At 55.0% G+C, this 23,377-nt stretch overlaps 8 protein-coding genes across 8 annotated transcripts; 3 read left to right on the forward strand and 5 right to left on the reverse strand.

The window, feature by feature from the left end:
- Positions 1 to 104: 104 nt before the first annotated feature.
- On the reverse strand, positions 105 to 1,108 carry PLICBS_005151 (uncharacterized protein; the record flags this gene model as incomplete). Its single annotated transcript, XM_018325441.2, has 2 exons — positions 105 to 833; positions 893 to 1,108. The coding sequence occupies 2 exons, from the start codon at positions 1,106 to 1,108 to the stop codon at positions 105 to 107; spliced, it is 945 nt and encodes a 314-aa protein (XP_018175193.2).
- A 1,326-nt stretch (positions 1,109 to 2,434) lies between these two features.
- PLICBS_005152 (uncharacterized protein) lies at positions 2,435 to 3,250 on the forward strand (the record flags this gene model as incomplete). The annotated part of the gene is made up of 2 exons (XM_018325440.2): positions 2,435 to 2,623; positions 2,702 to 3,250. The coding sequence occupies 2 exons, from the start codon at positions 2,435 to 2,437 to the stop codon at positions 3,248 to 3,250; spliced, it is 738 nt and encodes a 245-aa protein (XP_018175192.2).
- A 272-nt stretch (positions 3,251 to 3,522) lies between these two features.
- Positions 3,523 to 5,073, reverse strand: PLICBS_005153 (uncharacterized protein; the record flags this gene model as incomplete). Its single annotated transcript, XM_018325439.2, has 5 exons — positions 3,523 to 3,949; positions 4,009 to 4,111; positions 4,178 to 4,472; positions 4,540 to 4,745; positions 4,809 to 5,073. The coding sequence occupies 5 exons, from the start codon at positions 5,071 to 5,073 to the stop codon at positions 3,523 to 3,525; spliced, it is 1,296 nt and encodes a 431-aa protein (XP_018175191.2).
- Positions 5,074 to 5,627: 554 nt separating this feature from the next.
- On the forward strand, positions 5,628 to 7,619 carry PLICBS_005154 (uncharacterized protein; the record flags this gene model as incomplete). Its single annotated transcript, XM_018325438.2, has 6 exons — positions 5,628 to 5,752; positions 5,819 to 5,915; positions 5,978 to 6,017; positions 6,077 to 6,505; positions 6,561 to 7,106; positions 7,165 to 7,619. The coding sequence occupies 6 exons, from the start codon at positions 5,628 to 5,630 to the stop codon at positions 7,617 to 7,619; spliced, it is 1,692 nt and encodes a 563-aa protein (XP_018175190.1).
- A 342-nt stretch (positions 7,620 to 7,961) lies between these two features.
- PLICBS_005155 (uncharacterized protein) lies at positions 7,962 to 8,948 on the reverse strand (the record flags this gene model as incomplete). Its single annotated transcript, XM_018325437.2, has 1 exon — positions 7,962 to 8,948. One exon carries the CDS (start codon positions 8,946 to 8,948, stop codon positions 7,962 to 7,964), a length of 987 nt encoding a protein of 328 aa, XP_018175189.2.
- A 1,318-nt stretch (positions 8,949 to 10,266) lies between these two features.
- Positions 10,267 to 11,509, reverse strand: PLICBS_005156 (uncharacterized protein; the record flags this gene model as incomplete). The annotated part of the gene is made up of 2 exons (XM_018325436.2): positions 10,267 to 11,065; positions 11,331 to 11,509. The coding sequence occupies 2 exons, from the start codon at positions 11,507 to 11,509 to the stop codon at positions 10,267 to 10,269; spliced, it is 978 nt and encodes a 325-aa protein (XP_018175188.2).
- Positions 11,510 to 12,581: 1,072 nt separating this feature from the next.
- Positions 12,582 to 14,978, forward strand: PLICBS_005157 (uncharacterized protein; the record flags this gene model as incomplete). Its single annotated transcript, XM_065600663.1, has 5 exons — positions 12,582 to 12,801; positions 12,877 to 12,975; positions 13,273 to 13,970; positions 14,024 to 14,676; positions 14,735 to 14,978. The coding sequence occupies 5 exons, from the start codon at positions 12,582 to 12,584 to the stop codon at positions 14,976 to 14,978; spliced, it is 1,914 nt and encodes a 637-aa protein (XP_065456735.1).
- Positions 14,979 to 15,193: 215 nt separating this feature from the next.
- PLICBS_005158 (uncharacterized protein) lies at positions 15,194 to 16,784 on the reverse strand (the record flags this gene model as incomplete). The annotated part of the gene is made up of 5 exons (XM_018325434.2): positions 15,194 to 15,623; positions 15,679 to 16,087; positions 16,149 to 16,323; positions 16,388 to 16,494; positions 16,547 to 16,784. The coding sequence occupies 5 exons, from the start codon at positions 16,782 to 16,784 to the stop codon at positions 15,194 to 15,196; spliced, it is 1,359 nt and encodes a 452-aa protein (XP_018175186.2).
- Positions 16,785 to 23,377: the final 6,593 nt, after the last annotated feature.

Below are 23,377 nucleotides of genomic sequence, written 5' to 3' on the forward strand. Positions count from 1 at the left end.
ATGTTCTACCCTCTTGCTTTCCTGTCCTCTCATGCGCTGACATGGCAACCACGCTCCTGAAACTACACTACGTTTCTCTGCGTATACATGTCCATCCGCCTGCCCTACGACACCTTGCATCGTCTGTTGACAAACCATCGTTGCGTGCCACCCTGCATAGAGAAACCAACCTTGCGCGTGTCAGCCAGCATCCGCAGAATCTCCATCGTAGAAGGTTCAATCGCACTCTGCAGCAGATGCTGCGGAACGTCTCCGTGGATCTTGCTGACAATCTCCCTCGTCGACAAGCCGAACTTGTTGTTTGCGTTTCGTCCCCCGCTCAACATACTGTCTAGCAGAGCTCCATATATAAGTCTCTCGCGCGTACGTTTTTGCATGATGTACTGGTTCAATTTGGCCGGCAAGCTCTGGATCCTGACTCCATGGGCCGGATATCCAATGGTACAGCCTTGCGCAGCCATGTAATCGAGACTTTGCAGATAAAGCGCGAGATCCTCCACGACGGTGAAGCCGTGACCCAAGACGTTATCACCGGTAAATAGAGCTTTTTCCTCTTCCAGCAGGAAGCACATGTGATCAAAGGCGTGGCCGGGCGTGAAAAGGGCCTTTATAGTGGCACCTTCGACGGAGAAAACCTGGCCGTCTTCGATGTCGTGCTGGCCTGGGTCAGGGTTGCATTTATAAACCCGATCTGCGAGGGTTGCGTCGTATTCAATGAGGTCAGGCACACCACCTGTGTGATCGCCATGCCAGTGCGTGAGTAGCACATGTGAAATATGGAGATCTCGTTCTTTTAGAACCTCGACCAGGCGTTCAGACCATATCGGGATTCCCTACGCTAACAAGGTCAGAGCTGCACTCGGGTTCTCTGTCTGTCACTACGGTCACGTACCTCACCAGTGTCGATCAGAATTCTTGCCTTGCCAGTACCGACGAGGAAGGTGTTGGTTCCCTGGAGCTGCATCTCTCCAGGGTTTCCTCCCATCACTCTGATAACTCTGTCGGTGACATCTTCCACATCGTCGAGATGCGGCAGCTGGCTCGCCTGTGCTGAAAGGTAGTCTTTCCAAAACTCACGGTCGATCTTGACGTCTGTCAAAGTTGCCATGATGGATGCACAAGGTGATGTGTTGAATCAAGTCCTTGTTCGGCCACCAAATTGCGATATCAGAGACGCAAGAGTATTTGGCCCGGGGTTGTTCCCAACAATTTGCCTGTCTCCGGCCTGGGGAAATCGTCACGCGCGTGCTGACTGATACGGGCGGGTAAGCGCTGTGAGTGCGGTGATCGTCGGAACCCGAGCCCAGCTTCTGGGATTTGGGTGCCGTGGACCGTGCCGTGACCTAACCCGGGTTGGGCTAATGCCGGGCTGTTGAGCTCGCCATAATCAGTGTTTTTTCGGGAATCCGGGCATAGTTACTGCCTTGTCAAGCACGACTCAGCTCGCCATACGTTGTGTCAGACCTGCGGAGGTGTCTGCCATTCAGTCACAGTTGTTGTCGCGCCTTCTCGACTCAACGCTGCCGCCCTTTCGGAGTCGAGATTGGCAGGATAGGAAGGTCCATACGCTGAAGACTGTGATTTAATTATTACCAGATGTTATCCACACTTAATCTACCATGGCATCACCTGCGGGTGCCGCCGCAGAGCTAAATCGAGCAATGCTCGATTTTGCATCGCTAAGCACACGGGCGAAACGTGATCGAGTGACACGCTGCAATCCGATCAAGCCGGCATTTCGAGAAGGAGAGGGCTCGTTACAGGGCAGAACAGCATGTCGGCTAGTGTGACATTACAAGAAATTTGTTGTAGGGTAGCGCATTCGGGACTCCAAGGCGACTGGGCTCGGCAATCGTACCGAGACGAAGTCTTGTGAAGGAGTTATTCTGACGCACGCCCCCTCCATGAAGATGTGTGCGAGCCTGCACACGAAAATGGGGCTGCATGAAGCAAGGCAGCGATGGCAGTCTCTTGAAACGGCGTCCCAGATGGCGACTTTCGATGCCCGGAATGTCTATGCGTCTGGTTTAACGCCGACTGCGTTCCACCCGTGCCGGCCAGGTGATTGTCAGCTGCGTTTCTCCACCCCAGGGGTACATATATCCTGATCGGTCTTGCAGCCCTCCGTCCGCCGACCCGATGGAGCCCTTGTCGGAACCCTGGCCCGGACCCCAACCAACGCCCCGCCGCCACCCAGGGCGGATGCGCCGCAGCTAACTCGATTGGGATGAGAGAGCGAGCCCGCCAACCACGAGGGTCTTCATGACTCCTTCGACCAACAATGTCCACATTGCTGCAACGATGTAACGCGATTGTCTGTCAGAGGTTCACAGCTCTGTGGCGGGGCCCGGCGCAATCCTCCCGGTCCATTTATATACCGCGGGGGCGGCCCAACTGCTCTCCAAATCTCCAAAGTAGGGGCGTACTGGCGCACATGTCGAGGATCATCACAAACAGCCCGAGATTCGCGTCGCAGCTGCTGCACCGCCCCAAGATGCCGGCCTTTACTCTGTATGGCGCCCGCGGGTCGACCAACACGGACCGCGTCCGCCTGACGCTCGCCGAAGGTGGTTTCACGGACTACGAGCTTGTGGTTCTCAATCTGGGAAAGGGTGAGCAAAAGGTCAGTGAGCTGTGTCCGGGCGGCAAACGCGGCCGCCTTGCTGGGACTGTCCGTCGCTGACACTGCCATTGCACCCAGTCCGAGGACAACATGAAGCGTCACCCGTGGGGCAAAATTCCCGTCGTCACTTTCCCCGACGGCTTCACGCTCTACGAGAGCCGCGCAATCTGCAAGTACCTGACGAAGAAGTACTCGTTCCCGCTGTTGCCCGCCGAGTCTGACGCCGAAGCCACGGCGCTGTTCGACCAGGCTCAGTCGGAGGAAATCCTCTACTTCGCCGACCCTGCAGGCAAAATCGCTTTCGAGAAGTTTGCCAAGAAGTTCATCGGGCTGCCTGTCGATGAGGCTGTCGTCTCCAGTGCGCTGAAGTCCGTCGAGACATACTTCGACGTGGCGGAACGTCTCTTGCAACACAAGGAATACATGGCTGGGAAGGACTTCACTCTCGCTGACATCTACTACATCCCGCTCGTCCAAAGGCTTTTTGCATGTGGGTACGGAGACGTCGTTCTCAGTCGCCCAGCCGTGAGCGCTTGGTGGGACCGCATCACGACTCGGCCAGCGATACAGAAGCTGCTGGCCGCCGACAGGGAAGCCATGGCTGCGGCCGCTGCTGCGCGGAAGTAGAAGTAGTGAGCAGGATAAGATTTGAAGCGATAACAACGTTTCCTCATGCCTTTATCAATGTGAGCCCGTGGTGCCTGGATGAGCGACGGAGGGCCTGTGGAACGGTTGTCAAGGCGCCATGGCGCATCTGGTTCCGCCAATAAACGGTAGAGTTGGCGAGGAGTTGCGATAAGTGTTGCCAGAGAGCCAATTAAGTTATAGATGCTACCTATACTGACACAGCTTCTCGAACTTGAACTCAGGCCACGCGACTGCCGTTCATGATCCACACCTCACACTTTTGCCGGCTTCCATCCAACAAAAGCGATCCGGGTCGCCACAAAGAGCATGGTCCCAATTGCGCAAGCTGTGCCCCCAAAGGCAATAGCATTGGTGAATGATCCTCCGCTCTTCGAAATGATAGCACCACCAATGGGGGACCCGGTCAGGCCAGCGAATGCCGAGATTGTGAAGACCGTACCAGTCCGCACACCGATATCTTGAATGGGTGAGAGCCTGGCGCAGAGGGCCGGCGTGAGACTGATGCCAGCGCCCGAGGAAATGCCAAAGAGCGACGCGAACAGAATGATCGGTACATTGCCGGTCGAAGGGAGCCACAAGCCGAGGATCAAAATCGACGTCAAGGCGCCCATGACGATCATTACGTTGAAGTGCCCGACCTTATCAGCAATGACATTGGGCACGGTGCGACCAAAAAGGCTGGAATCGTAGGTATCAGCTGATTGTAATTGTTGCCAGGAGCAAGGGATCTTTGTTACCTGGTCGCGTTGAGGATGCAGACAACATATTGCGCCAGGTGAGGCGACATGCCGTGGACTGTCGCGTCGGCGACAATAAACGTGAAGGGAATGAACATGCCCCCTGGGGAATTATCAGCGTCGCGTCTGGTGCGTTTAGTAACGGCATTTGACCAGACATTGAACTTACAGTAGAAGAAAAACACCGCAGCAGTCCACAAGGCAAAGGCCGGCTCCCGCAGGGGCCGGACGAACGCCAAGAACTCCAGCGGACGTTTTTGAGGCTTGATGCGACTTGTGAGAGTGAAGTTTGCAAACACCAACAGTGCCAGGATAAGGAAAGCGCAGCAGCGAATGGTCCATCCGAAGCCAACTCGAGGGAGTAGGTTGATGATGATGATAGGGAAAACGAGGCCGCCGAGAGATGAGCCGGCGGCCACAATGCCGAGCGCTGCCCCGCGCTTCTTGAGAAACCATGTCGATACCTAGAAGAAACAAATCCATGATTCAGTTGACCGGCGCTTCGAGACACGAGGAAGAGCTGCGGCGTACGCTTGAGAATGCAGGACTGAAAACGAGCGATGCGCCGACGGCGGAACAAACTGCTTGGCTGAGGAGGATCTGATAGTAAGTCTTGGAGATGCTGGTCATCATCAGGCCAAACACATGCAAGAATGTCCCAGTGACTAGCAGATATCGTGGACCGAAGTCGTCGAAAACCTTGCCGGCGAAGATGCCGCCCGCAAACATGAAGAAGACTGCTCGAGAGAATTAGCGACGACTCAATCACTGGTGCGCGACTATGAGAGGGCCGAACGTACTCTGTAGCGAGGGTATCCAAGCGATATCAGACGGTGTGTAATCGCGGAGCTGGTTGGACTGGTAATACTCTTGGAAGAGTCCTATCACGTTGACCCATCCAAACGACACGACCAGGCAAGCAGTCGCACCAGCGACGGCGAGCCAGGCTGTTGGCCCGCCGTCGGGATACTCATTCACCTTCTGCTTCTGCTCTTCTGCCTGTATGACTTGCTCGGAGTCATCTCGAGGTAACGGTGGTTGCGATTTGATGCCGCTCTTCTCCATCTTGGATTTGGTGCGGTTTGTTGAGGTCCGGTGAAGCTTCGAGTGCGGGTTGTGTCGTCTTGTTCGACCAAAAGCTACAGCAATGTTGATCCTGGCTGTTTTCCCCCCCGGAAAGTGTGCTTCGGACAGAAAGATCAATTAAAAAATATGCCGACGGCCTGCCGGCATAAAATGCCGGATTTATTGACACTCAAGCTGCAAGGGCCCAACTTGTTGGTTGACTGATTGTACGATTCATGCAGCCACGATCCACCGGGAAACAACGGACACCGAGCCGAAACGCACCGACCTCAAGATCGCACACACGTACCCACCCTGACAGCCGCCACACGGCTGCTCGCGTCGCGAGCAAAAGCCGTCGAAATTTCGGCGGTACAAGCCGATGCCGCTCTCGGATACCGTCGACGGCTAGGATGCGGCCGGGGACTTCAGGTACGGCGCGCATCATGCTGCACAAGAGTTTATAAGGTTGACGGGTTCTGCCATGATACAGCTGGCCCTCTTGTTCGATGTCTCTTCTGCATGCACAATAGACTCACTAAAAACAGAGCAAAATGTCTATTCCGGAGTATGCCAAAGTTCTCGTCATTGGCGGTGGGCCCGCCGGGTCGTACGCAGCCTCGGCGCTGGCACGGGAGGGAATCGACACTGTCGTCCTCGAGGGCGACAAGTTTCCCAGGTGAGCCTCGCCGCAACAATGAGATTTAATTGGCGTGGCACTGACTCGGCGTTAACCCACCCACAGATATCACATTGGAGAGAGCATGCTTCCATCCTTGCGCCACTTCTTCCGTTTCATCGACCTCGATGACACTTTCGTTGCGCATGGCTTCTACAAGAAGGTACCTCACATCAGGCCCCACCCAGACCATGCGCACGGCAGTTGAAAATTCCCCTTTCATAGATTGGCGCAGCCTTCGTATTGAACAACAAGGACCCGGCTTGTAAGTCGATTGGCTATGGTGGAACGTGCAGGCACCGGAGTCCTCCTAACACCGCACAGACACGGATTTCGTTGGCGCCGGTGGCCCGAACGCCTATTCTTGGAACGTCATCCGCTCCGAGTCCGACGACCTCATCTTCAGACACGCAGGTAAGAGCGGCGCTCGAATCTTCGACGGTGTCAGGGTCTCGGCTATTGAGTTTGTGCCGCACAATGGCCCAAGCACTGCCGACGACAAGACGCTGGACCCTGGCCGTCCCGTGTCGGCCACCTGGACGCGCAAAGAGGACGGTGCCACGGGCATCATAAAGTTTGACTACATCATTGATGCTAGCGGCCGCCTGGGTATCATGAGCACCAAGTACCTCAAGAATCGACACTTCAATCAGGGTCTCAAGAACGTCGCAAGCTGGGGCTACTGGCAAGGTGCGGGACGTTACGGCGTCGGTACGCCGCAGGAGGGTGTTCCTTACTTCGAGGCTCTATCAGGTATGCAATGCTGTTGCCTGTCCCCGGCCGAGAGTGTTGCTGATTTCGAATCCAGACGGCAGCGGCTGGGCCTGGTTCATTCCCCTGCACAATGGCACCACGTCGGTCGGTGTGGTTATAAACCAGGAGGTCGCGACTAGAAAGAAAAGAGAGATGGGCTCTCCAGGTGGCAAGGCATTCTACTTGGAAATGCTAAAGGCCGTGCCCAGAATACTGGGACCAATGCTCAAGGATGCAACGCTTGTTTCTGACGAGATCAAGGCCGCGTCCGACTGGTCGTACAGTGCCTCATCCTATGCCAGCCACAACGCCCGCATTGTGGGCGATGCTGGCTGCTTCATTGACCCTTTCTTCTCGTCGGGGGTCCATCTTGCCGTGGCTAGCGGTCTTTCGGCTGCCGCAACCATCTGCGCCGCGATCAACGGTCAATGCAGTGAGCACGAGGCTCTTCAGTGGCACTCGAAGAAGGTTGCCGAGGGCTACACTCGCTTCCTGCTTATTGTGCTGAGCGCACTCAAGCAAATCAGGGAGCACGACGACCCTGTGCTCAGCGACTGGGACGAAGCAGGCTTCGAGCGCGCGTTTGCCCACTTTCGACCGAGTGAGTGTGCAGAGTCGAACCTAAGTTCCCAATTCCAATCGTTGCTGACGAGTTACAGTCATTCAGGGAACCGCCGACGTCCACGGCAAGCTCACCCAGGAGGAAGTGTCCAAGACAGTCGACTTTTGTTTGAAGGCCTTTGCGCCCGTGGACGCCGCCAAGCGCGACGCCGTCCTGAAGAGGGTCGAAGATCTCAAGAGCTCCGGCAGTGCACAGAGTCACAAGGAGCTTGAGGCGTATCTCTCCCCCGAGGAGATGCACATTCTGAACACTGTGCGCGCCCGAGAGATGGTGCGGTCGGAGGACACGGTGAATATTGACACCTTCACCTCCGACATCATCGACGGTCGTGCCATCAACATGGTCCACGGCTCTCTGGGCCTCCTATCCGCCGAAGAGAGCGCCAAGAAGGCGGCAACGAAGTCTGGCGATGTCCTCGGTCAAATGATGGGCGAGGGCAACCAGCTGGCTCACAGCGAGCAGCAAGCCACGGCCCCGGTTCCCAGCGGCTAACGATTAATACGCATGGTGAGGCAACTTATGTATCAAGCTCAACAGGCACGTAGCCTGATCTAGGCAGGGCATTTAAGGCGATTATCTATCAAGTCCAATGCAGAGCTGTTCTTGCGCTGTGACTGCACCTGCGAAGTGATTTCAGCGTCGAGGCAAGTCGCCCAATGCCCGGATACATGCGACCAAGGTTCTGAAGTGACCCGTGCCTGGGCGCGTCCGAGTGCGGCCAAATCGAATTGCGCATGTCAGGGGCGTCTGGCTTGCCACAGGGTCTGCGGGATATGGAAGAAGGCAGGAATCATCTGCCTGGTCGGAAAGAATGTGTCACTTCCGATACACATATCATCGCACTTTGGCTGGCTCCCTTGAACCTCCTTCAGATCCACTGCGCTTTCTATATGCGCTTACTCTTTCATCGATAATGCTGCCTATGCCCTGCAGTCGGTCGTTTTCGGTCCGGAGCTCGGCTTGGAGATTTGAAGAGGAGTTCAATGCTTCCACGAGAATTATCTTCAGTATCTGGTGGAAGAGACGCAGAAAGGACACTGCAAGAGGTTCAGTTCCTGGAGACTTGATATCCGCATGAACAAGCTCGAGATCCATGAGCCAGGATTTTAACGACTCCAATAGAGCTGTTTTCTCGGGAAGTAATCGAAGAGCGTTTCCCGCTGAGTCGACACTAGACACTTTGACGAGAAAGTCGAGCGTCGACGTGGAGATCCTGGTAAGCTCCGTCCGCATATCGGGTACAATCGTGCGAAGATTGCGAGATCCAACGGTCTGCTCATGCCGCGATATGGCACACATAGAAACCGCCTTCCCGCCCTCCTTATCGGCTGTTGCTGAAGGCTCCGCGAACTTGCATGGTGCAGCGAACAGCTTGATGACAAAAGCATCAAGCAAGGGTAGCTGGGCATGGTGTGCCGGCACCAGGTTATTCGCATCATCGAGAGTTGGCCGTGCCCGATATTCGTGCATGATGCCGAGTCCTTGAATGATGTGCTGGGCCATGGTGCCATAGTTTCCGCGCACTTGCTCAATACTGATGAAGATCTGACAGCAAAGCAGCGCCGACTTCAAGGCGTTGGAGCCCGGAGACGACAAGTTAGACGCCAGCCCCCCCAAGGCCATACAGTATTGTTGAACGCCATAGTCGTAGCCATAGCTCGGGCTCTGCTGGGCGGCAGATGCGGAAACGTCCCCAGAGGTCTCGAGATGCTCCCGAAGAGACCTGAGAGATGATACCGCATGTCGAACAGTCGGATCTGTCAAGCTGGCTTCGAGGACTTCCCTGGCTTCTTCATCACAGCCTAGCTTCACGTCGAACATGGTCTTTGTTGAGAAGTAACGATTGAGGAGGTCGATGTCTGCTGGTGATATCTCGGTCAAGGCGGGTCGGACGGGTCTTGACGCAGCGCCTGGGATGCCGCTAGCACGAGCGCCGTTGATGATGGATCGACTGGTGACTACTCTAAATGGAGATTCGTAGCCGTCGCAAGTGCGGCCAGTGTCGATACATTTTTGGCAACATGGCTTCTTCTCGTCGCATTTGACCTTTCTTATTCTATTTCTGAGTGAGCAATCACCTCACGAAGCCGAAATACCCATCTAAAGGCCCAGTCTTGAGACGTGCGGCGGTTGATGAGAAGTGAAACCGACCTGCAGGTTGCACAACCAGTCTTCATCTTGGTTCTACATTGTGTGCTCCGTTTGCGGGCGGCCAGGCTTCCAGCCATCGTTTGGCGGGGGCGGGGCAGGGCTCGCGCTCGTTGCGTAGCACCCTGCAGATGAGAGCAAGTCTCGCGGCGAGGAACAAATCCGGACCGGCGAATAAAATGATGCACGTCAATTCATTAACGAGACGCAGGGGCTAGGAATTCGGCATCGCTTCCGGGGAGGGACAAGCCGACGTGTTACGAGTTACGAGCTCGCCGGCGCGACGCTGGAAGGGGAGGGAAGGCAGCAGCGCCACTCCAGACGGCTCGGGTCAACGTCGGAATTTTAGGCCAATCACAGAGCACGAAGTCGCCCAGGGCCTGAAAAGTCGAGTCAAGGTCACGAGACACGCCGTGCTTGCTGATCATATGACCTTGCGTGTGATCCAGTGCCTTTGCGGTACGGAATCAGGTCCGGCGGAAGTATGGGACAGGGGTCCGCCGGGCCACCCGACCTCCGGCTCCAGAAGTCGCTTGTCAAATGCTGCGACGCTGTCGGTGGTACAGCCCACTCAACACCTGCTAGCTTTTATTAGTGAATTGACAGGCAGCAATTCTGGGAACAGCCAGATGTCCTCTCAATCGCAATATGAAGTGACACCACATGGCAGCGTTTCGTGTCCTCCTCCTCGAACCTGGACGCCAGCACAAGCGTCCAGTCCAGATGCATCCTATTATGTATTTGCAAACGAAAACGTTGGTGTTCAAATCGGGTTCTTGCCGACGCATGTAGTTCCAACGTGCGCCGTGTAATTGAGATGGCGAAAAGGAGCCTTGCTTCGGATGCAAACCTACTTATTAAGTGAATGACAACGAAATTTGGTGGCTTCTCTGTCTGCCACGAGGCACGAATCTTAGTTTGTCAAGCCTTGCAGAAAGTCACGAGACATCTCCAGATTATCGGGTAGCGTAAAACACTACGACTGTCATGTTCAGCGAACTTCATCTGTTGCCTGCATAATCCAACTGGGCCGCTCAGGATACTTCCATTTGTAGCGGTTGGGTCGCTGTATGTTGTCGTCTATGAGATCCGCAACACGGTTGATAGACGTTCTGTCCCATTTCTCACGGCCCTTCCCTTCGTCGTAATCTTTCACGAGTGCAGACATCTGCCGTCGACCTTCCTGGACCCGACTCTCCCAATCCGGAAAGCCATGCTGCGCACTTTCTCCCACTTCATCCCAGTCATAATCATCCGGGTCAGGGAACCCGTATGCGCGACTGCAGGAAAAGTAGCATATCCACCGAACCAGCTCCTTCTCCGTAGGCATGTCGTCGGCAATAGGATGATTGTGCAGGAAGCTTTTCATTCCCACCATCCTACACCGAGGGTGGATGCCTTGAAATGCAGGGCAGCGGCTCTGGTCCATCAGAAAAGTGTCCCACTGGAGACCGTTGTACTGAAGTCTCAGGTAGCAGTCATCTGGGAACCAGGTGCCTTCAACGAGGAACACCAAGTCAAAGTTCTCCAAGCCAGGCTGCTGGACGGCTTTGATGGGCCCAGCGACCTGTTCCTGGATTTGAGACGTCCAGCCGTCATATGTCTCGCAACCGATGATTTTGACCATGAGCTTTCTCAAGTTTGGCAGCTTGGAGACGAGTTCCCAGACATTGCTGTATTCGGCATCACCCTCATCAGGCCGCGTCAATGTTGTCCTCAGTGATGTCATAACATCGATGTGCACGGCCGGGGTCCGAGCCGCCCACTTCAGCATGAGATCAGCTTGTACGCTGAAGGTATAGCGACAGTAGGCGTATTGTATAGTTTCAACATACTAAATCTTCGCCTGAGTAACCGAGGGGACGAGTAAAGGGTCACAGGGTAGCCTCACTAGTCTGCGACATGACAAAGGTAGTCCGAGGAGGCCTGTCTGCTCCAGCAGACTCTGACACAGAGAATGGCTGTAGCCTTCTCTGCAATCTAGGTTGTCGATGCACCTGAGATGCCGGTTGTTACTCACGGCGGCAGACTTCGGGCCATATGGGAGGCACATACCAATTCGCCTGGCAATAAACTTGGCCGGCGACCCAATTCCTCCACAGGTGGAGAACGTTTTCTTCGAAGACGTAGTTGTAGATGCATGTTCGCACTTCCGAAGGCAGCCGAAAGAACCCCGCGGCGGCTTGACCGTCGCTGACGCGATCCGCCGAGGTGAGGCGCTCTAACATGGACATTGCGTTGGCGCCCGGTGCTCAAGTCTTCGCCGCAGGTGTATGCTACTCCATCGTCGGGTCAATTGTGCGACATGCCTTTGAAGCGATCACACACTTTGACGTGTCGTCGAGTGAGCGTCTCACTTTTTCACATTGTTGTGATTCTGTGAACAGTCGTATTCTCCGTATCCTTATGCCCCGCTCCCTCGGTTTTGTTTCGACGGACGACGCAAGCGCCACGGATGCGGGGCAACGCGACACCGATGAGGCTTGCCTCTGCCATGTCGGGAGCTTCTAGTCGCAAAGAATACAGAACGGCAGGAGCAGAGTTGACTTTCGCGCAGGCAAGCAGGTGTTAAGGTAAGGCGTCACGTCCATGGTTGTGGTACATGGTATGTAATATGGTGAACTGTTCTTCGCCTCGAGCGAAGATTTCCATGCTGGACAGAATGGGTCCAGGGCGGGAGCGCCGAGGAGGGATCAACGGTGGGTGGAGGTGTCGGCTGCCAATCAACTCGGGATCTGCATGCGGGCTGGCCCGTGCAAGACACAGCGCGCTGAGTTGGTTGCCGGGGAGTGCGGCAAGCGTAGACAACCGCGCTGTTTCTCACCGGACATCAGTCGTGATGCTCGTGCGCTTGGCGAATTGACGAAGGGCGCTGGATGCCGGTCTTCCGGGACCCCAGAGATGGCCCCGTTCTCAGTGTGGCGCAGCAAAAATGGAGACGACGGGCCGCCGCCCCGGCCCGGCTGCTCCGCTTCCTGGAGCTCTCGTCTGCACCCGTTACCCGTTGCGAGAGCTCCAGCATCGGTGCCGTGTTTGCTAGCCGCAGGCAGAAGCAGGGGGGTAGCCGTGTCGACGCTCGCCGGAGGCCGTGCGACGACGAGGACCGCACATCATCGCAATGATGTGGCAGGTCTTTCCCCGCACCCATGAAGCAGCCGCCAAAACGTATAAAACGCATGACGAGCGTCGACGCCAGGCGCATTGTAATGCTGTCTCTCGCCGGCTTTGTCGTTGCTGCTGCCAAGCTCGCTCGCTCGCGGAGAGGCGTACAGCATTAGCCCTAGGTCTTAGTCACTTATGCTCCCCATGGAATTTCCTCGAGACCAACACTTTGCCATCCAGGTGCCTCCGTTGTTCGATGCCACGCCCACCTCGCTCAAGGAAGACGCCGAAAGGCTCATAGCTACCACGTTTGCTACATGGGACTCGGTTGTTTCTGAGATCCAACCCGAGCATGCCACCTTTGACAATACCATCATGCCCATCTTCCAGGACGAGAATGCCAGGTCGGAGAAAAGACGCGTGTGTAAGTGGACTTGCCAAGGCCATGGCGACCTTCTGCTGCGCGACTGCCGGCTGAGCCGGGCTGATCTTGCCACAGTGTGCTTCTACGCCTCGACGCACCCATCAAAAGACATGCGAGATGCATCCAACGCCGTCGCAACCCTCTTTAATGACGCTGAGATCGAGTCGTTCTCCCGTCAAGATATGTTTTTGCGGGTAGATGAAGTAATGCGCCAGCAAGAAAGGCGCATCAGCTCGTCCCTAGATGCAGAATCTCTCTATTACCTACAAAAACTGCATCGGCGATTCCACCAAAATGGCTGTGCTATTGCTGAGCAAGAGAAACGCAGCGATTTCAAGGCAAAGATGAAGCGTCTCGACGACCTAGTTCGACATTGCAATATGGGCTTCCATGAAGAAAGCTCTGGGATTTGGCTTAGGCCGGACGAATTGGATGGTGTTCCCCAATGGCATATTGACAGACTGATGCCAGGAGAAGGTGAGAATTCGAGCTACCTGTGGCTACCGACCAAAAGTCCCTTCAGCGGTCCAGCTCTCAGCTGTGCAACAAGAGAGGGTACTCGAAAGCGGATATACTACGCGGTCCAAAATAGGCTGTCAAAGAATGCGCTCCTATTCCGAGAAATTGTCCTCCTACGTGACGAAACGGCACGGACGCTGGGGTACCCCAATCACGCCACGCTGAAAACGGCGGACAAGATGATGCAAACTCCGCAAGCGGTGGAAAAGCTGCTGTCGGATTTACGCAGAGCCGTTGCTCCGTTAGCAGTGCAGGACAGTCAGGAGCTTCAAGAGATGAAGCGAGAGGAAGCCGAGGCACGCGGCGCTGAGGTCCATGAGCTTTACTTTTGGGACGTGTCTTACTACTCACGGCAACGCGACGACAAGGACGCATCGCTGAAATCATCAGTTTCGGAGTACTTTGAATTGAATACCACACTCGCGAAGCTTCTGGACATGATTGAGCATCTCTTTGGGGCACGCTTCCGGAAAATTGATGTTAAGGGGCGAGCAGTGGGTGAGAGCGCGCTTGTATGGCACAAAGACGTCGAAATGTATTCTGTTTGGGACGTTGACGGGTCCAAGGAGGAGTTTCTTGGGTATGCTTACCTGGACTTCTTTCCCAGAGATGGGAAGTACACCCATAGAGGATGCTACTCGCTGCAACAGGTAGGTCTGCTTACGGCAGCTCGCAGAACACTATTGGGTTAACACTGTTTCAGGCATATCAAAAGACAAACGGGAGTCGATTCTATCCCTCTGCGGCGTTGGTTATGAACTATGCCCCACCGTCCGACAGCAGACCGACTCTTCTGGGTCTATGGGGTGCACGAAAACTATTCCACGAGCTGGGCCATGTCCTACATTCTCTCTTCACCCAGACCAAGTTCGCAGCCCTGAATGTGGTCGATCGCGATTTCGTCGAAGCACCAAGCAGGATGCTTGAGCGGTTCTTTTGGGTGGAGCGCCACATTAAGGAAGTCTCCTTCCACTACTCCCACATCAGCTCAAGCATGAAAGAGGCTTGGAAATCGACTATAGAGGACCGACATAGAAGCCGTGATTTATCCGAGAAGCCCGTGCAATTGGGCGATGATATAGTTCGCGATTTGGCTCGATCTACCGAGGCTGACGCTATGGAAAACGAGCTCACTTCACTCTTCTTTGCCACATACGATATGCTCGTACACACGCCCGCTTCGCACACAGAGCTGGAAAATCTCAATCTGACGGAGCTATTCAACAAAACGCGTTCTGATATCTTTAACGTTAGTGGCGGGGAGGCATTAGGGGAAGGCTGGGAATGGTCGCATGGCCAAACCACCTTTCGTAACATCCTGAACCGCTACGATGCCGGATACTATAGCTACATATTGTAAGTTTCCTGGAGAGCTCAGGACACTTGGATTCTTTGTTTGACTAATCTTGAGCAGAGGCAGTGCCTTTGCCTTAGACATGTTTGACACAGGCTTCAAGAAGGACACGACAAGCCCGGAGGCGGGCCGGAGATATCGCGATATGGTTCTACGAGTCGGTGGGCGCCAACCCGAAATGAAGACTCTGACGGACTATCTTGGCCATGCACCGAGTCCGGGCCCCTACATTGCATGGCTACAGGGCGCGAGAGACCAGAGGACTCAACCCAATGCAAGCGAGCGCAGTCATGCTCCACAGTAGGCCAAATACAAGAGAGAGAGAGTCATACTCATGCCCGCAGCACGTTCTATCACCCAGTTCACCTGCTCTATCATAATGGTGTATGCCAATCATCCTCAGAACCTCGCTCATGCTTTCCTTCGGGTATGACTTAAGAACATATACCATCGCTCAACCGTACCTCAGCGGTATAAGATTGCCCTGCAATGAGCCTTGTCGTCTTGTTGAAACGTGATCTACACCTTCTTTCTTAGTATCGAGCCAATCAATGCATGTCTAGACATTATAGTAACGCCTGCGCCGAGGAGAAGGCAGATTCCGCAGAAAACAATCAGCCCTGAGAACTTCCCATCTTGCGCGTTTGTAATCGCGCCTCCAATTGGGCTCCCGACCAGGACGCCAATTGCGGCGAACCCGTAGAGCGAGCCGTTCCGCGTGCCTAGCTTGCTTGCGTCCGACATGGATGCCACCATAGCGGGTATTATAGACAGCGTGCAGCCCGACGTGAAGCCGTAGATGGCGGCGAAGACTATAAGGGGCGCGTTTGAGTGAGCGGGAAGCCAAACTGCGAGGATGGAGATCCCACTCAGGATTGTCAACAGAATCATGACGTTAAAGACCCCATACTTGTCGCCAAAGTGTGCTGGGATGATTCGGCCAAAGGTTCTGCAAGCGTTTAGTTGACGGTTCGATGTACTGTCGTAACATCTGGCACACGTACGAAGCAGCATTAACAACGGGAACCATGTAATTTGCCAAGCTCGTCGACATGCCTTCAGCTTTGGCTTGAACGATGATGAAGTTAAAAGGCAAGAATGCTCCCAGATAAATCACGAACGCAGCGATGGTGAGGAGCAAGAACGCGGGTTCGGAGAAGGGAGCCACGAAGTCAGCAAGTCTAAACTTCCTCCGTGACGGAGGCAGTCGAGACTTGATGGTACAGTTGCCCACCACGAGGAGGCCGAGGAAAAGAAATGCTGTGGCGCGCATCGCCCAGCCAAAGCCGACTCGGACGACAAGGCGCTCTACCATGATCGGCAGGACCACGCCGCCGATGCTGGAGCCGGCGGTAATTATGCCGAACGCAAGGGCTCGATGCCTCAGGAACCATGTCCCCAGGGCGGTAATGGCTGCAAGGTGTTCTGTCAGTTTTCCCTGCGGGTAGAGAAGGGTACGTAGAGCGTCGCGTACATGGGTAGAAGAGGAACGAGCATCCCAGCCCGCTGCACACGCTCTGCGACAGCAGTATCTGGTAGTATTCCTTGGAGATGGATGTCATCATGAGGCCGAATACATGCAGCAGCGAGCCCATCAGAATCGGGACGCGAGGCCCAAACTCGTCGGTCAGCTTGCCAGCCAGGGGTCCCTATGTAAATGCGTAATCAGCGCTGTACACATGCAACAATCAGAAGAATGCTATGTGCACGTACCCAGAAGAACAGCATAAATGATTCCGTCGAAGAGATCCAGGCCACGGTGCTGGGCGAGTACGATGCCAGCTGGTGATGCTGATAGTAGTCCTGAAAAATACCGATGCCTGGGTCGTACCGTGAGCACCTCGTACTTTCAGGCTGGTGTGCTGAACATACAGTTGATCCATCCAAAGCTAGCGAATACCGTACAGAAGCCGCCAACAACGACTAGCCAAGCGTCAATCCCGCCATCTGGAGGAGGTCCCAAGTCATTAGGCTTGGAGCCAGGGTTGAAATCCTGCGCCTTCTCCTCATCCGTGCGGTGTTGCTGTGGTTGTGGGTCGCCGTCGACGTCTGAGGAAGAGGATCGAGGCTCTGGCGTGGGCTTCGCATCTATTTCGGGTTGACTTTGCATGGTGCCGGAAGCCAAGAGGGATGTTACTCTGGGCAGCGTCTTTCGTCTCCCATCCTGACGCTGCTGATAGTCCAAGCTGGGTTGTTCTTATACCCCTCGACTTTGGCGGCAATGCGACTCGAAGAGCAAGATCGACGCTCGTGGGATGGTGCCATTTACGGTTAGAAACGAAAAGGCGGGCGCGAAAGCGGCTCGGAATTAGTAGCTTCGGCAGCGAGCCGGTCACGTCGTCGACCACCCTTCAATTCACTGCTGTCCCTTGCGTCCCTGGCTTGAGGTTCGAGTGATGGTGCCCAGTCCGGCATAACCCACCCGCAGTCTCCGCAATTGTGACATGAGCGTTTTGTACGCCGGATGACATGATGACAGAAACGGCTTGCAGCATGTGGCGAGGCGGGTCACAGAGGGTCTCTGGCTCTCGAGTCTGGACAATGTCTGCAATTTGCATCAGCATCAGCAGTCGAAAGCGGAGCAGCCACCCCTGTCGTACTGCTCGCGTCTTGGTTCCTCATTGGGTTTAGCGCGTTGACGCGAGGTGTTCTTGTCTCCGCCGCGAGCTTTCCCCATGCCAGGGCGATACTCAACTTGCCGACTGCATTACCAACCAACAACACACATCGGTGCAGAGCCCTTTGACCATGGTTGGCATTGCGGGCAAGTCCAAAGCCTGCCTTGACTGCAAAAGGCGCCGTGTCAAGGTATGCTCCATTATACACCTTTCTCTCTTCCCTCGATTCTTGGACATCCGTTGATTCCGTCCTCTCTGACCCGCATCAGTGCGACCTCACAGCGCCCTTGTGCCTGCGATGTGCCAAAGCCGGGATCCAATGTCGAGGCTACGAGAAGCCGATAATTTGGGTCAACCGCACCCCTGCACAACGCGACATCACCGCCCTCTCTGTCATCACGCATGCCCGTGTACCTCGAGGTGCATGTGCATCAAGATGGCTTGACTTGCTTGATCAAATACGATATCAACTCTCTGGCGCCGCGTATGACACAGCGCAATTCAGGGCCCGCGCCCTGATTCTTCTACAGGGCATCTACTTACCCCAGCCGCACGTCATGGAAGATAGCGTCGACCCGACGCCCTTTTCGTGGCCCAAAGCAGTTTGCGGGATGGCCGCGTCGAGCGAGGCGCTGGACCATGCGCTGCTGGCCTTTTGCGCGATACAGGTGCGCTTGTCAGGCGAGACTGGCATCTCGAATGACGAGACTGTGCAGTTGTACAACACCGCTCTTGGCAAGGTGATCCGTGACGTGGGTCGGAACAATGATGAGACGCTGGCGGCGATTGTTGTCCTGTCGACTTGTGAGGTACTGACCCAGTCTTTCCTACGTCCTGGGAGCAGGGGCTGACTGAAATATAGTTGTTTGTGTTCTCAACAGACCAAAGCTGGAGTGCACATGCCCAAGGGATATCCGAGCTTCTGCGACACCGCGGCGTACCAGCGTTGCCGTCACCGAGCTGGAGAAGCCTGTGCGTGCGGCTTTGCGTGATATGTGTCCGTATAGAAGCCCTGCACCACCCGCCTTCCTTGCTCTCGCAAACTTCTTAACCTCTTCGTGACAGGTAATACAAGCACTTGCACGGAGGTGCTCTCTCAGCCTTGCGCCGAATAGATGGCGAGAGCTCATCGGTCCGACTCAGTCACCTGACTCCTTTCCTCGGCTCCTGGATATCGTCACAGAGGTCCCAGCGATTATGCAAGAAGCGCACATGTTTCTGTCAGACGACCTTGCCACAGAAGATATAAAAGCCCCTCAGTACATGTATACCGATGTGCTGGTCCAAAGCTTTCACAAACTCCACGACTGGCGACAGTGTTATCAGCGAAGGGTGTCGTCTGGGCCATTTTTCAGGTCGGTCCTGTCTAGACTGGAGAATCCCGCAGATGACGCCTATCCGGACAAACTGTTTCCATTTTCTCTCAAATTTCGCTCAATAACGGACGCCGTTACCTGGGTATTCTGCTCCACCATCATGCTTCAAATTCTCGAAACCATTTTACGACTCGACGCTTCAGGTGCTCTGCTACCCACCATGTTGCTGGCGGCAGACTCCACTCGGTGCGAACATATGGTGACTCCCATACGAGTATACGCAGATGACTTAGCACGAAGGCTATGCCAAAGTCTCGAGTTTTGCTTTGGTATCGAAAACGGTACCTTCGGGCCTCAAGGCACCTGTTCTACGCAGTGGGCACTGCGGAACTACTTTCGGCGTCGCGGGTTGCATCGAGAGCTCGAGTGGTGCGAGAATGTCAAGGACATGAAAGGGCCTGCTTCGCGTTGCGGAATCGATCTCATGCGTCTCGGCCTGGACTCATGATCGACCCGCGCGAAGATATAGCGATGGCATGTAAAGGCCGGCCCGACATGGAGCGAAGATCAACAGAATGAAGGGCTCAAGCAGTCCCAGTAAATGGAGATCAGGTGGCTATTATCGAATGCTCTTACCTTGACATGAGCATCTCGCGATATTTATCTAGACTTTTCCCAATAATATTAATAAAGGGCCACTGCGTGTTGCTCTTAAAGAAATGCGCCCAAATCTTCAACACCGCTAAACTTAGGTTTGCCGGATCACGAAAGTCCACCAACTTATCCGGCATATCTTCGAAATCAACAACCTCATATGCCTCCTCGACGATACAACGTACCCAGTGCATTATCCGATTTTCGCTGTCTGGGGAAAAGTGTCAGCTCTCCCATACCACATGCATGTGACCAGAGGCGAGCATACCACTCATGGGCGTTGCCGCCATGGTGTTGCCAAGTTTGGCAAGCCAGTTGCTCAGTAGTACGCCGCAGTCCAGACTAGCCAACGAGTGTCTCACACTCCAGAAGAAGGCCTGGCTGCGCGCTACCCGGTCCACGCCCAGACGGACAGGAATGCTTAGCATGTGAGTCGCGTACAAGAGCGGAGCGATGACGCCGTCGCCCCGCTCGACGTCTGGCGAAAGACTGATTGCTCGTGCAATGAGCGTAGAGTCGCGCGTCTCGAGCCGCCGAAAAGGGCCCAAATGGAGGTATATTCGCACGTATGCCAACGCGAGCAGAGAGCTGGAAGTGAACGGAATAGGTCCATTCTCGTTATTCGGATCAAGACTAGACTCTGGAGCCTGCTGCCAACCAGATGTCCAGGAGCGGAGGCCACGTCTACTTCTGTCAGACGTCGGGAGAGGCAAGTATGGGCGAGGCGACTCACTCAAGCTTCTCCACCTCTTCGTGCGGAAGTGCTGCGGTGCAGGTCGTAACCGGAAGGCTCAAATCACGCACGATATGGATGCGCTGGAGTAGACCGTGAAGGAGCACGTAATTCCCAAGCGGGGTTGGAATCGGGTCCAGCGGAGCCGAGCAATTTTTGTTCTTCAGCAGCAAGGTCAAAGCCTCCTGAAAGTACAGCTGTTGCTTATGCACTTCATCCTTAGCTGCCCGCCATTGAGTGGCAGTTGAGGCTTTCCACTCCTTGGTAGAGCACGGTAGTCGCAGGTTGACTTCGTTGCTGCGGAGGACAGGATACACATTGTATGCGAGGCTGTGGGTGTGTAGGAACGAAAAGGCGATGAGCTTGGACCTGCGGCACGATTCTTGTTCTACCCAGGTTCGCCAGTCCGTGTCGGGACAGAAACCATCGCTATTGTGATCGGTAGATGATGCCGGTGTTTCGTCGACATCGTCAAGGCCAATGTCTCGGAGTACGTGGGTGAGTAATTGCTGGAGAGAAAATGCCTCCTGTACCAAGGATGCTTTGGGCTCCCACGTCGCGAACGCCATGAGGGCAATGAGGGCCCTCACAGTTTCGACTGGAGCCCACTGCCGAGCACCATCGAGATGTTCGCATCTCTGTGTGTCGGCAGGCCTGTTTAATGACATGAAAGAGCTTGTTCGATACCCGAATCTGTCTTTCACTTCCCTAGAGAGCCTCTCTAGTAGGATCGACTTCCCGGCAAAGAATAGTCGCTCTGACATCATATGCTCAAAGGAATATTGGGCACCGATGGCAGCGATTCCGAGAATGAACTCTAGTGAGTGATCGAGGATATGCCATGTCGGACAGTGGATGAATGGCATGTGCGAGTGGAATCCTTCGAAGAAAGACGTGACGTATCTGGTGAGGGCATGCCGCGAAGGGAGCTTGAAACCTGAATCGATGACACAAGACATGCTTTCCAAGATTGTCCCTAGCCTGGTACGATGCTCCTCTGTCACTTTGAAAGGCTGTGACTCTAGGCCATTGGCTCGAGGATCTTCAGTGGGACCTGTCAGTACAGAGTACGATTCTACGGGACCGTAGGGTAGCACTCACTGTTCGCGTCTGAGGCGTAGTTGGATAATTTATTGCCGGTGGGTGCAGTGGGTAACCAAGAGCTGAACGGTGTGCCAGGTCGCGTCCTCGGGCCAGGACGAGGGGAGGCAGTTTCTGAACGCGCATCTCCCAAATCCGGATCTAGGACCTCGTCGCCCCTCTCGGGGCCATTGAAGTACGGACTCCATTCGGCTGGCAGGCCTACTCCGTCAAGAAAGTTGGCAAATTCTCTAAAGTGGGAGTCAAATTGAATGCCTCCATCTCGTTAGCAATGACAGCGGACCAAGTCTGCACTGTTACCTACCTCCATCAATTAGTTGAGGAGGCAACTGATCGTCGCCGTACGACCTTGCATCGATGAACCCATTGCTCCGGCCTTGCTCTTCGGGTGGTGGCCCGATCCCGTGATGCTGTGGCTGCTGGCCCGCCCATGGTTCTCCGTGCTCTACGTGTACACTCAAGCCGGAGAGCGATGAGGCTGCCGCGAGGTCAGCCTCGGCTACGCCACCGTGCTCTGGGTGCAAGCTCAGGGTTGCAGGCGCACCCGGGACACCGGTCGGGGGCGACGGTTCTGACAGGGAACTGTCGCGGTGTAACGCGACCCGCTCGTGTCTGGTGAGCAAGTCTCGCCTCGCGAAAGCAGCACCACAGTGGCACACAAACGGTTTCTCCTTGGTATCTGTGCAGCGAGAACCACTCAGCCTCTTGTCACGTGGAAACTAACTAAATGGCCAGACTTACGGGTGCGAACGTGGCGTTCCAGGTGCTCGGTGCGCTTGAAGTTGCGCCCGCAATGGGGGCATGTGCGTACGTTTCCTCCGCCATATGCGGTGCGCCGACGCTTGCTTGGAGGCATTTGAGGGTGCTCGCCCTGCATGGTGCTTGCTCGTGTGTCGGTTGCTCCATCAGCTGGAGTGTTGGAGAAGGAAGGCATGGAGGAAACTAGGGTGGAGATGGACTTTTGATGAAGCTGGAGCAGTCAGGTCCAGGGCGGTTGGAGTACCCCAGGTATGCCATCAGGTGACATGTGTCGGGGAATGTACAGAATGCAAGTCACGCTGCGATGCGGGGTAATTTCGTCGCATCCTCCGAGACCGGAAATCGACCGGTGACTACAGGTTCGGTACTGGGTGCAGGCCCGGGCGGGGAGGGGCTGAAAGTTGGGGTAGGACGACGCCCAGGGGGGCAGATGGGGCCAGCGGAACGCCCGACAACAGATCCGTCTCATTTAGAGTCTTAGACCAACCACACCTCGAAGTGTCGACCAGAAGAAGGATAGACATAGCCAAAACTCTTCACGATGGCTTCATTGAGCAGATTCCCTGGCGTTGCCTTAATCACCGGTGCTGGCGGCACAGGTTAGCAGACTCAAGGTCCCGAGCAAGGTATCGTGCAACTCACACGTGACAGGAATTGGCGCCGCTGTGGCCAGGAGCTTTGCGCAGGCTGGGTGCTCCCGCTTCGCTATTACAGACCTCGACCAGGCTTCTCTCGCCGCCACTGCCAACTCCATCAGGGGCATCAACCCCAGTGCGCAGGTACACACGAGCAATGGCGACGTTGCCGATGAGGGCTTCGTGAAGTCGTTCATCAAGGAATCCGTTGGCACCTTCGGTCGAATTGACTACTCTGTCCAATGCGCTGGCATATTGGGCAAAGGTCTTCGGTCGCATGAGACGTCGGTGTCTGAGTTTGACATCATTACCAACGTCAACTATAGAGGGACATGGCTTGTGACGCGAGACGTCGTGGGTCATATGATTGAACAAGATCCGCTACTCGAACATCCAAAGCAAAGAGGAGCCATCGTCAACATCGCCAGCCAGCTTGGGATCGTCGCCAGGCCGGGAGCCGCTTCGTACTGCGCCTCCAAGGCGGCCATTATCAACATGACTAGATCTGACGCTATTGACTACTCGCGAGATGGTATCCGTGTCAATTGCGTTTGCCCTGGTGTGATTGCGACACCAATGACAACTGGGAGCCAGGAGGTCGAAGACAGATTGCGGCCGGCCATTGACATTGCACCCTTGAAGCGCATGGGAACGCCATCTGAAGTAGCTGATTCTGTTCTGTTTCTTTGCTCAAGTCAAGCATCTTTCATCCAAGGACATGCATTGGTAGTAGACGGAGGTTATACCATTAACTGAGTGACGTCAAAGCATAAGCGTGGCCTAATTCACAATATACCGATTGTGACATAGCACAGTAGACATATCTGACAGACTATGGCAATGATTGACTCGCGGCTTGCCGGGTGTGAATCGTAAACTCTTGATTT

The sequence above is a fragment of the Purpureocillium lilacinum genome (assembly GCF_023168085.1).
Source record: "Purpureocillium lilacinum CBS 284.36 DNA, scaffold_3, whole genome shotgun sequence".
In the NCBI taxonomy this organism is placed as follows: Eukaryota; Fungi; Ascomycota; class Sordariomycetes; order Hypocreales; family Ophiocordycipitaceae; genus Purpureocillium; species Purpureocillium lilacinum.